Consider the following 13,014-nt stretch of genomic DNA (forward strand, 5'->3'; position numbering starts at 1 on the left):
GAGCTGGGCACCGTGGCACACACCAGGGACTCGGGAGGCTGAGGCAGGAGGAGTTCAAGGCCAGACTCAGGAACTGAGCAAGACCCTCAAAATAAAAAAATAAAAAGGGCTGGGAACGTAGGTAGCTCTGTGGTAAAGCACCCTGAGTTGCATCCCTAGTATGGTGGGGGGCGGGGGATGTCAGAGAAGCTGGTAGGAAAGCTTCATGATAATACAGGGGAGGCAGAAGATGGTTTGGGACTGCAATGGTTGAGGTGGGAGGAAGTGGTCAAGGGCTACCAGCCGTGCTTGGAAGGAAGAGCCAACAGGATTGCGGATGGAGAGGGTGTCGGATGGCAGAGGAAAAGGAAACTAAGGACAGCGCCAAAGTTCAGAGCTCAAGTCCAATCAGATAGCATAGCATTACCATCTATGAAATGGGGAAGACGGACGGCAGGAGAACCAGGCTTGGAACGGAAATCAAGAGCTCAGTTTAACGCATGTCAAGGTTGAGCTTCTGTCGATCCAAGTGGGGATGTGAGTGGGCAGTTGCAGGTGTGAGTTACTGAGTCATGGAGCAAGGTCAGAGCAGGAGGTGAGGGCAGAGAGTCATGTCCTGTAGAGGCACCTGGACCAGAAGAAAGCAAGATCACCTACTGGGTGAGGACAGAGAAGAAGCCTCAGGACAGAGCCCTGGGGCACATTCACATGCAGAGATCAAGACAAAGAAAGGGAATGGCAAAGGAGTCCAAGGCAGAGCCAGTGAGCTGGAGCAAGGACCCGGTGAGATGTGGTCCTGGGGCCGAGGGAAGAAGTCCTGCAGGCAAGAGGCAGTGGAAGACAGGCCAAATGCTGCTGCTGAGCCCAGTAAGATGAGGCCTGGGAACAGATCGCCTGAGTTAGCCATAGGGGCGTCACTGAGAGCTGAGAGTCTGATTGTGGAGAGTCCTATTGATAGGGAGAGCGAGGAAGAAAATGGAGACAACTTGAATAGGCAATTATTTTGCAGGGCTTTGCTGTAAAAGGAAGGAGAAAAATAGAGAGGGATGATGAACAGGGACGGGGCTAAAGGGGGTCTTTAAGAAGGTGATCATTCACATCCATTAGCCAGTGCCTGGGACGAAACTCTAGTGTGGAGAGTCCACGGTGCTGTGAGGACACAGAAGCTGGAGCCCATCCCTTCAGGATGCTCTTAGGCTCCTGGAGTAGATGGAATTAAAATGAGGTTTTTAAAAAACTGTTTGCATAAAACAGGTGGGTAAGTACCATGAAGACAGGGAGACACGTGCGACAGAGCACGTGCCCACCTGCACATGGAGAATTCTGGAAGTAAGAGCTCTCCAAACCAGCTGGGACTCCCATCGCCTAGAACAGGGTGAATTTAAAGCAGGTTTAAGAAAAAGTGAAGAGACAAGATTTGATGAAGAAACGGGGGAGGGAAAGGGGCAGTGGAAGATGAAGAGATGGAGACCAGCTCGTCCATCAATGCTCTCTCTCAGTAAAGAGGCCGCTTTCCCAGCGCCTGCATAGGCCTGGCTGGCACTTTAAGGGCTTTTTCCATAGGAAAAAGTTCTCATGAAAACAAAATAGGGACTATGACCCCATGCGACAGATGAAGAAATCGAGGCACTCAGAAATTAAGTCTTTGCCCAAAATCATACAGCTATCAAGGGAGGAACTCAGATTCACCACCAGGCAGTCTGATTCCAGAGCCCATGAGGTGGGTTAACCTCTACACTATGCTGGAGCCTTCTGGAGGCCAGCACAGAGGCACTGTCTCCCCGGCCAGGGGACTGTGCAGGCCAATGCACGCCCAGCAGCCCACTAGGCTGGGCCTCTCCACAGCATTCTCTCAGGGTGGACCTAATGAGCCTCTTCAGCCCAGCCCACTAGGAGTCAAGGTGGAAGGAGAAAGCACAGCTGTCTGCAGCTTTCTGCCACCCGTGCACCCCACCACCCCCCAGGAAGCAAATACGGAAGTGTGCCTGCTTGTTCAGACTAACGAGAGCCAAGTGTGACCACGGGCTCCCATGCAGCTGAGCCATGAGGCTGAGTGGGACGTTCTGGCTCTGCCAATGCACATGAGCATAGCCCACCCTCCCTCCCTCCCTCCCTCCCTCTCTCTCTCTCTCTCTCTCTCTCTCACACACACACACACACACGCACACGCGGGGACACACACACACACACACACACACACACACACACACACACAGTGTGGCCGAGATCTAAGCAGCTGCCTCCATCACCTGGGCTTCTCCAGCTCCTCCATCAGGGTCCACAGGGAGAAGGGAAGCAGCAGACGGGCCAGGTCCACACCGACAGAACTAAAGGGTCAGCAGGGCTGTGTGTCTTACCTGGCTTAGCCAAGCCATTGGAACCAAATGGGGTCATAGCTTTAATTAGGCAGATGGCTGCCTCAATCTAAGCTCTTGTTAATGGTTATTAATGAGGACACGATGATACTGAAATGTCTTCCTGTGAGAGCACGAGACCAGAGGCTAAAATATTATGTCACAGAATCCCAGGTCAGAAGGGGTCTTGGAAGTAACAGGTCCAACCCTGCATCCGATACTAAAATCCCTTTCCAATCTATCTGTGGCCACTTCCAGCTCTGGGGACCCTGGGGTCCAGAAGAGCCCACTCCTTCTGCCTGGTAAGCAATTTTGTTTTACACAGAAGCAAAATCCCTCTCTCCATGATTTCTACATTCCCGCCCCCTGCCCCACAAATCCAGCTTGCAAATGATTCGCTCCACAAAGTGAGACTTTGTAAAGCATGTCACAGAGCTGGAGACAGGCTTTTGATATTCTGAGAAGTTATCACCAGTGCTGGTTCTCCCAGTGCCATGGTGATCTCTGTTCACCCCAATGCAGCTGATTAGGCCACCGGCCACTCTGCCAGGCAGGCCTGAAATCTGCTGTATCCAAAGGGAAGTTCACTGAGGGACAAAATGAGGCCTGGGAACCAGGTCACCCTAACACAAATGAACACAGGCAGCCACACACCAAAATTATATGGAAATCAACTCTATTATCTCTAGGACTCGCAGTTATGGACCAAGGGCCCCACCCTTTCATCTCTGATATTCCTACCACTGGGACCTTGCCTAGTTTCCTCGCAGAGACCAAGCACAATGTTTAAGAAAACAGAACAGATAAGCCAGACTTACCAACGTTCACTGTCATGACTTGCCTGTTCTCTTTGGCTCAGCCCTATTGGCTTTGAGATGTCACCCATTGTGAATGTACTGCCAAGAGGCTACTCAGGACTCAGATCCTACTCACTTTGTCCACTTTGACCTGGTCACTTACCTCTGCACAAGCCTGAGCAAGTCACAGACCCTGAGAGCTTCAGGTTGCCTCCACGAGATGTGTTCCCTTCCACCTGCCTCACAGATGCTGTGGGACCTGAACTGGTGCATGCAAGGCCCAATACCCTGATAACACCCGGCAGCTGAGAGTCAGGGGCCTTGGTGCTGCGAAAGGGGCCTTTACCAGTTCACTTTGCCTTTGGGACCCCAGTAATTCTCCTCTATGAAATGAAGCATCTAGGCCTAATCCATCCCTAGCTTCTCAGCAGAAAAGACTTCAGCGTGTGTCTATGGCTCACACTGGGTTCTGGAAAGGGGGAGGGAGGTCAACACCCTGAAATCATCCTGTGTGATGCTCCCAAGTTGAATGAGGATGGAAAATGACACACAGAACACGGCCGGGTGCCTGTCTGACGGCAGCCAATCCTCCCTTGCCCACCTAAAAAATGTGCTGGTGGCAGAGGTGAAGCAAGGGGGAGAGGAGAGAGGTCCTGATGCATGCAGAGGTCTGTGCAGGCACACGTGCAGACTTTGACCAGGGCAGGGAGCCGGGAATTACACCTGTAATCCCAGGTGGGCAAAACACTAATGCTCCTAACTATATATTTTGTGGGCTAACAATAAAATTGATTAGCATTCTTAAGCATTCCGGGAGAAGAGAAATTTGAGAACTGAAAGGTCAACTCAAGATTCAGAGCTTCCCATAGAAAACCCACGGAGCAAACTGTGACTAAGTCCTCGGTGGGCCAGGCACTGCTCTAGACCTGGGAATACAGGCATGAATAAAGCAGACACAGACTCCTCTAAATTGCTCAGCAGAAGAGAGATTTATGTCCCAGAAATCTTTCTATATTCCCTTTCTAGGTGACAGATGAAGGAGAAAGTCATCAATTTCTATTTGTCACTAATGTGAAAGACCAATTGATTGTCTATATGGATGACTCAATTTGGAACCAAGATGAAAAGTTACTCACTGATCAAAATTTCATAAATCAAATCACATGGTAAGATTATTAGGGGAGCCCACTACTCAAAAAAACCCCATGGTAAATCCTCAACAAGGCCAAGCATCTCGGTGTGTCACATATATTTAATACACAGCAGAAGGCCATCAGAAAATGTTTTTTATTCTTCCCTCTTGTCTCCCCCAATTCTCCTATTAGCTTCATCTTTATAACATTTGAATGTTCTAAGTTGAACATTCCCTGCAAAGAATTCAAGCTCTTTGGAGGAAAGCAACTAAGTAAAAAAATGTAGTTGTAAAGTGCTCGGGGGTCCTAGTAAGGCAGAGTGTCCAATAAATCCAAGCACTTGCTGCTCCACCATGCAGGGAAACCTTAAGCAGAAAAGAGATTCAATCGCTGCAATAACTCGCCGATGTGTCTGGTGCCACCCATACCAAGCAGGACTTCCCAAGCTTCTGGAATCCCCAAGCCTCAGCTTCCTCATCTGTCAGCTACACTATATGTTTCTAGGAAATTCTTTGGAGGTAAAAGTGTTAAAGAAAAGCAAGATAAGACTATGTTAGCTATAATGAGTCTATCTTTGAATTTCTTTACCAAACACAACAAAATGTACTTAATATGATTTCTATAATAATCAGAGATCCCAAGCTGAGCACAGTGGTGCACACCTGTAATCCCAGCAGCCCAGGAGGCTGAGGCAGGAGGATCTCAAGTTCAAAGCCAGCTTCGGCAACTTAAAGAATATTCTCGGACCAACAGAGAATAAAGCCTTTCCCACGGCAAGTGATTATTTTGACTGTTATCATTTAGCACCATAACCCCAGTGCTTGTCACACTGCATTCAATAAATATCTGTTGAATTAATTAATGAATGAATAATTGAATCAATGCACTTATTATTACAGCCAAAACTTTCCATAGAACCCAATTAGGACATTCAGCCAATTCTTATTCTCTCTTCTATGAAAGACAGATAGATGGACATGTTCTCCTCCTCTTTCTCCTGTCTCTTCTACTTCTTCCCACAGGTCTAACTCTTTGCACATAGGTAAGACAGGAAGAAAACAGTTTAAAAACATGGTACCAAATATAGTATTTGGGAAAGGCCATGGACGCATCCATCACTCTTACTAAGTTGGAGCCACACATGTGCATACACCATGTGCCCAGCCTCCAGTGGAGTCCAAAGTCTGGTAAGAAAATGTTGTAATAATTAGAATATTGCACCATAAGTGCAGGAACAAATGTATGTAACAGAGTGAATGGGAGAATATTAAAGAAAAGATGAACTCTCCCTGGGAGGACAGGAAGATACTGGGAAAGGATTTGCAGAGAACTGTTTAAGCCAGTGGTGATGCAGGAGAGTTGATGGAGATGCTTTCCAAGCAGAGGGGAATGGAATGGGAGGAAGAGCACTTAAGACAGAGGAAGGGCATGGGCAAAGCTTGGAGTCAAGCTCCTGGTACAGCGGGGCCACAGCGAGCGATTCAGTGTGACTGCAGCATGGTAGGAGTCGGGGGTAGAGAATGAGGCAGCTGGAAATCCCTGCGTCCATCTGCCTAGAGAATACATACCGAGTTCCCTGCATTAGGACAGCGTTGGCTAATATCTGAAAATTTCCAGAAGAAATTAGAGAACACTACAAGAGGTAATAATCTTCACCTACTGTGGAAGGTGACTCTGTTCCTCAGTGGCTAAGGGAGTTCACCCATGGGCACATGGAGAGAAGAGTCAAGGGCAACAGGCTCTCAGCTAACCACTGCTAGCCAGGTCACTGGCCATGTGACCTTGGCCAAACCACTGACCCTTGGGCCTGTTTCCTCATCTGCAAAATAAGCAGATGGATCCTTACTACCTTTTATGTCTCTGAGATATTATGACCACAGTTGATCTCTTTAAGTAATGGAGGGCTACAGAGACAGGGTGGGGTCTTCCTGGGACATTTATTAACTCGTGGCTCCACAGTCACCACTCAGGACCCAGAGGGACAGAAACAAAATCAAAGAATATTTTCAGAAGATGGATGGCTGAGGGGGCTGACATATGCGTGTGAGTTTGGGGAATTTATGCGGGCAGCCTCAAAGCCATAAATAAAATCCCTTTCTCTTACCCAAAACCTCATTTGAGGGTAAACATCGGACACTGCAATAGACAGTTTGGCGTTGTCTCCCACCCTGTGCCTCACTTGAATGAAAAACAGCCATCACAAGACAGGGTAATGGGTTCGGCGGCCTCTTTACAAACATCCATATTGTCACCAGCGACAAGCAGGGCTGAGGATGGAGCAGGCTGGACCATTTATCTCTGAGATTCTGGGTCCTTTTGTGCAGACCTGTTTTGACAGCCATCCATTCTGAGACTGGGGAACTGGGGAAAACCCCCCAAAACTCCAATGCTGAGCAGTGATCCCCTTTCCCAGGAGACTCTCAAGGACTTGGGAGACCCCAAAACAGTCTGCCCAGCAAGCCCACCTGCGTGCATGGCTGCCTACCATGAGACACAGCTATTCATATTTTCTTGACCTATTTCTCTTTCCATCCCTGCCCTACTCCACTTCCCTTCTGGAGTGCATGTAATTAGCACCTCTCCATCCACAAGGATCGGGAGATTTTTAAAAGCTCCTAACTCTCAAGATAATCAAGGAGACAGGAAAACAGGTCCTGGCATTGCTGTTTGGGTTTTTCTCTTTTCTTTCTCTTCCTTGGCTTAACTCTGCTTCCTGGTCTCTGCAGGAGATGGGGCCGGTTTGACCTTGTCAGCCAGCAGCCCCTCAGCTGGAAATCACGGGAAGTGGCCTGGCATGAACCAAAGCTGGGGGCCAGCAGAGTCTTGATTGACAGCTGAACAAGCACCGGGCAAAGTGTGGATGTGGGAGCATACGGGGTCCCTGCAAAGCCCTCTGTTGTCAGCACAGCAGCCAAGAGAGGGATCTGTTGGCTCCACTTTCTGTTTCCCTCCAGGAGAACAAGTGTCAGGAGAGCCAAGGCCGCGAGGCACTCCCAATTCTGGCTCAATCCCTTTCCGCTTCCCATTATTGACAAATGGAAATTGATGGGTTACCGCTTTATCCGCTCATTTAGAGGGGCTAGAAAACCTTGCAGCAAATGCTGAATAACTGTAGGCATCTTATAAATAAGCATCTTAAGGATATGAACCATTTTCGCACTGCCACTAAGCAGAATTAAATTAGATTTTGAAGTTGCTGCAGAAATGAATGAAGAAGAGGGAGGGAAGATTTTGTTTTTAATTCCCCCTAATTTTTTTTTATAAAGACTGTAGAGCAGGAAGTCAGGGCAGGGTGAGAGGAGAGTGGAGTCACTTGTGCATACTTCTGATTTCAAGCAGAGCCTCTGCAGGCAGAGAAACATGCCCACGGCATCACAGGGGCAGCTCAGAGACCCGCAGGCTCAGCCTCCGGCCTGGCTTGGCCAAAGTCTCAGCTATTGACCCGCCTCTGCCCGTGCTGGACCACCACCACATGCCAACCATAATCTCCTCGGCCCTTAGGGCCAGTCCTGATGGCAACTGGAGGAATCTTGGAGTTTGAAGTCCTTTCCCTGGATTTAGCCTTAAACATTAAGTCCTTTTAGGATCGGGTTTAGGATCCAGATCCAGCATCATTTAGGTCACCCACACGGCTCCCACCCTAGTCTGTGAAGAGAAGCCTCATGTGGTCATCCATCTGGATAACCTGCCTGGTATTTGACTCTTATAGGGCTGTCACCCAACCTTGTCCCGGGGTCCCTGCTGGTGGATCTTCTTGTAACCAACACAGAGTTAGATTTATCACTGCTGTGGCCCACCCATCTGTCCACTCTGGCCCCCACCCCACATGCACATGTAGAAACTACCGACACCCTCCCATCTGACCTGACCCCACAGGTTCCCTGGCTGAGCCCTCTGATGCCCACATTGGGCCTGCTGCACTAGACCATCCTCAGCCCTGCAGCCAGGACTGAGTCCCCAGTACTCGAGATCTGGAATGCCTTGGCCTGCAGTTGGCCAGCCTCACTCAGTCCCAGCAAGACAGGAGACACATGATCCCCCCACCCCCGGCTCCAGGTTTGGAGTTGCTGATGGTACAGGTAGCAGCCCTGCCTACCCACCCAAGGAACAAGGACAGGGAGAGACAGAAGGATCCTGCCCTTCCTCTCAGAATCAAGCCACAGCCAGCAAATAGCAAGCCAAGGGCAGGGTCACCAAGCAGACTCCTGGATTCATTCAGATTGCCAAGGACACACCACCATCTCCAGGGTTCTTTGATTGGTCAGAGAAGAGGAGAAGTGACCTGTTCTCTTACCTCTAGCCCTGGATTTGAACTCCCCACGGCCATTCTCATCCTTCTTTGCCTCTTCACGGGCTAGGCTGATTCTGTCATGAACTGTACCAGGAAGTTATCACCAGGGGAGCTCAAGTCAACCAGATCAGATCTGTCAACCTCTTGCTGCCTCAATACCACCACCTCCGCCTCCTCCATCCCCACCTCTGCCCCAGCCAAACTCAGGAAGGCACAGTGCAGGGTCGGGCAGCCTCCTGCAAGGCTTGGGCAGCACCCGGATGTCACCTGTGGATCCTTGGAGTAATGGTTAGGAGCATCACATAGCCAGGCCACACTTACCGATCCTCAGGGAGTGCGGGCTGCAGGCCACCATCACGAGCCACGCTGGAAGCAGCACCAAAGGCGCCGAGAGGCGGGGCATCTTCTATAAATCCTCATGGAGCCCTCTGCTGGTCTGGGCATGACATAACTCTGTGAGAAAGCAGAGGAGCAGGTGAGTGCTAAGGGCTTGGGAGCCAGCCGCCCTTACCCAGCCCAGAGACCAGGGCCTCCAGGGAGAGCCACTGGGGAGGGTGACAACACCACACCAGAACTTTCTGTGGGAGTGGGCCATGCCGTTCCTCCCCATGCCCACTAGGCCCAAAGAAAACTCGAGTTCCAATCCGGGCCTCCTGGTCCACTGGGGGCAGGTGCTGCAACTGAGGCTCAGGATTCACAGCACCTCCTTTTCTTTCAAAATCTCAACTAGGGAATGAGGACTTCCACCTACTCTTAAGGAACGGCAGCCCAGACTGAACAGAAGAGGAAGGAGGGAGGGTCACCCCTAGCCCCAGGCCCCCTGGCATTTTCCCAGGCTAGACAGTGGGGTGAGGAAGAGGCTGCGTTTAAGTCCAGCCCCTCCACTCGCCAGCTGTCGCGGTTTTCTTGATTTGTAAAAGTGACAATGACCCCTCTTAGAGGAGCTGACCTGAGGAATAACTAAGCTGACATAAACATAGGAGAAGCTGTTGAAGAGGGGCCGTGAGAATTCCAGTTCCTCCCTGGCTGCAAATACCAAGGGCAGAAGCACACATTCCAGACCCTCAGAAGGTTCCGCGCCTGCTTCTGTTGCCTGCTAAAAATTAACCCCCTCCCCAGCTTCCTCCACCAACTCCTCCCTTCCTTCCTGATATCAACTGCAGAGCTGTGAAGGGGGATGCCTCCCCCCAGGGCAGTAGGGTTACTATCCCCCTCCCACTGGCAAGACCTCTCAGACACCCTAAGATTCAGAGTCAATAACCAAGCAGCTCTGCCCCCATCACAAGGGTGAGGATAGAGCTGGTGAGCACCTGGATATGCTAATCCCCGGGAAGGAAAGCAGAAAACATCTGAATGTTTCCTTCTCCTGCCCTCAGACAATCCAACAGAATAATGAGCAAAAGATCTGAATAGATACTTTACTAGATAATGTATTCCAATGACCTGCACACATTTGAAACAGAGCTCTGCTTCATTGGGCATCAGGAAAATATGACTTTATATCATAACAATTATATGTTTACCCATCAGAATGGCACCCAAAAAAAAAAAAAAAAGACACCATCAAGTGTTAGTGAGGGCATCGAGCAACTGGAACTCTCACGCAGTGTCAGTGGGACTGTAAATGCATTCGGCTGCTTTGGGAAACCAGTCCACAAGCACCTTTCATAAACCCTAAAGACCCAACAACTCCTCTCCTGGCTACATCTCCCACAAAAATGCACAGATATGCTCACCAAAGACTTGGCCTGGAACACTGAAAGCTGCACTCTTTGGATTTCCTCAAACCAGACGATATGCAAAAGTCCAGTAGCAGAAAGGGGAAACATACTGCATATTCACACAATGGAACGGGCTGCAGAAATGTCAACAAAACACAACAGCCAAGGCCTCGGCAAGGATGGCTCTCATCAATATAATATGAGCAAAAGAAACCAGGCACACGATTCTATCTACGCAAAGTGCAAAATGAGCAAAGCTATGCTGTGCGGTCAGAAGTCCAGTTAGCGGTTAGGGTGGGCACTAGCATGAGGGCTTCTGGGAAACGGGCCTTTTCTTTTTTGTGCTGTACTTCTGAAAAACATAATAGCATCCCGCCTCTCCAACTTGCAGTTTCCTGTGCACAGTGTCCCCTCTCCCTGCAGCATGCTCCCCTCCTTGCCCCTGCCACTTGCCAGAATCAGGCCCCTCTCTCTGCACCATCACTGCCACCGTGGTGGCTGTGACAGCAGCACTTTTCCCTCTATGGCTGCGGCCTTTGTGTGTCTCTGCCTGGGATCACTGTAGCTCCTTAAGGGCAAGGGCTGTTTCCAGCTTCCTGTTGTGTCCCCAGAGACTACTTAGGCACAAAGTCCACCCAGTACCTACTTGCTCAATGAATGGAAGGCCTTAAGCAATCCCCTGCTAGAAGAAGACAGAGGGAATGGGATAAAGCAACTGCACTCTTGGCAAGTCAGGCCCAGAATCTTTGTCCCCTAATTCACGGGTGTTAGTGCAGAGATAGGTTAAAGCAAACACAGTCTCAAGGGAAGCTGGGCGTTGGTGCTTATTATGGATAAAGTTGATTATTCAGTGATTATCTGTCTGGAACTGAGTCCTTGTCCCTCTGGTGAGGTTTCGAGGTCCAGGATCCAGGATCTGGAGTGCTCGGCCTGCATACAAGGCCTCCCTCAGTCCTGGCAAGGAAAGTGCCATGTGATTTCCCAGATGGAAAAGGGGGTCTTGGTGCTGTTTCCCCAAGATCAATGCTTTTTTTTTTTAGCCCTAAATTATTAAAATATTTCTAGTTAATAAAAGCCAAGCGGTTAGGTTTTAGACTAGACTCATTTTAACATTAAACTAAAATTAAGACATCAAATTTCTTTGTGAAGGATCTAGAAGCTTCACCTTCCTGCCTCATGTGGAAAAAGTGAAGACAGAAAAAAAAGAGGTGGAGTCAGAGCCCTGCCCAGCCCTGCCTCTGGGTGACCTTGAGCGTCACACTTCACTGTTCTTGCGCCCAACTGCCTCATCTGTAACAGTTTGTGTGGTGGATTAAATACGATAAAGAACATGGAAAAAATTTCCAAACCACTGAGCCCTCCACACGTTCAACATGGTGGTTTGTTTTATTCTTGTAAAGTTTAGGAGGAGATTATTTCTCGTCATCCTGCTCAGGGTCACACAGCTGTGATCCAAGGCAGCCCCAGACCTCAGCCATCACTGTTCTGAAATGTGGTCTCCAGTCTTCAGGGCCATGAACAACATAAGCCGAACTTGCTCAAATTGAGTGTAGTTCTGTCATCAAATAAAATTTACACGGGCTAATCTGACACCTATTTAGCCATCTGCATAATAATTATTATGCAGCCTGCTGATCAAGCCTACCTAGAAAGCATTTGATGTAAGTGACTGTATTTAGTATTACTTTTATACAGCCTAACCAGATTTTTACAGTTCTTTCCTCTTTGACAGTTCACTTATCTGCTCGGTGATATTTATTGAGGCTGTAATATATGCCAGGCTCTGTTGTAGGCTCTGGGGATACAGTCAACCTCAGAGAACAAAGAGTTGAGAAACATACCCTTCCCATACAATTGAGGGCGTTGTTCTGAACACCCTGGGGCAGCCATGCCAACCACAATGGATACAGAGTGAAGGTTGGACGGAAGTCAGGCTGGATCTGGCTCTCAATCTTGTAAGGAATGATCTTGGGCACTGCACCCTTTGGAGCCTGTTTCCTTATCCCCTGGAAACATGGGAAGAAGGATGCCTACCTCTGGGATGATGAGCACCAGGAAAGCAAGGAACAACTCGGACTTTTCCACCTGTGTTCCCAGTGCCTGGCACAGGCTGGCACATAGTAGGCACTCACAAAATATCTGTCGAAATAACGAAAGAATCCAATCAGAGAATGTGTGTGGACGACTCTGCCAGCCGCCATGTACTCATAGTGAGTTACAGTTAGCATCCTTGCCCATGAGGACTATAATCCAGATACCGCTTCTCCACCCCTGCAAGCTCTCCTCCTTTGACCCTCCACTGACTGTGGCTCCAGGGCACCATTTATCACACGGACCTGTGACAGCCTGACAGATGTGCTCTAGAGAGCTGGACCGGGAGTTGGGGCTTCCGCACTCTCCCCTCTGCTCTCCCTTGTACCTGCCTGGATGTTTCCAGACATTCCCCATTTTTTCCAGAAGGGAAACCTAATTAGTCATTTTTCACAATGGCAAGATTGCTCTGATTCCTCAAGTTAGGAGAGACACCCTTCAAATATCTCTTTCAGATCAAAGAGAGATGTTCTATTTGGAATGCAAGCCCCAGGCGGGCAGGAGCTTTCTCTTATTCTTGGCAGCACCTCCAGCACCTTGGACAGTGCCTGGAGCATGGCTGCTACAAAGGGCCCCCGTGGACTTGGTGAATGAATGAGTGCTTACTTAACTTTGCACTTACTTCTGTCGTTCAGGGCAGGAGCATCT

At 49.3% G+C, this 13,014-nt stretch overlaps 1 protein-coding gene across 4 annotated transcripts in view; it reads right to left on the reverse strand.

The window, feature by feature from the left end:
* Window positions 1–8,957, reverse strand: part of Grik4 (glutamate ionotropic receptor kainate type subunit 4) — a 279,827-nt gene extending 270,870 nt beyond the window's left edge. For all 4 annotated transcript variants that reach the window (XM_076843680.2, XM_076843682.2, XM_076843681.2 and 1 more), the window contains exon 1: window positions 8,876–8,957. In XM_076843680.2, coding sequence (XP_076699795.1) covers window positions 8,876–8,957 — 82 coding nt within the window. The remainder of the gene's footprint in view (window positions 1–8,875) is intronic.
* Window positions 8,958–13,014: the final 4,057 nt, after the last annotated feature.

The sequence above is a fragment of the Callospermophilus lateralis genome, chromosome 2 (genome assembly GCF_048772815.1).
Source record: "Callospermophilus lateralis isolate mCalLat2 chromosome 2, mCalLat2.hap1, whole genome shotgun sequence".
In the NCBI taxonomy this organism is placed as follows: domain Eukaryota; kingdom Metazoa; phylum Chordata; class Mammalia; order Rodentia; family Sciuridae; genus Callospermophilus; species Callospermophilus lateralis.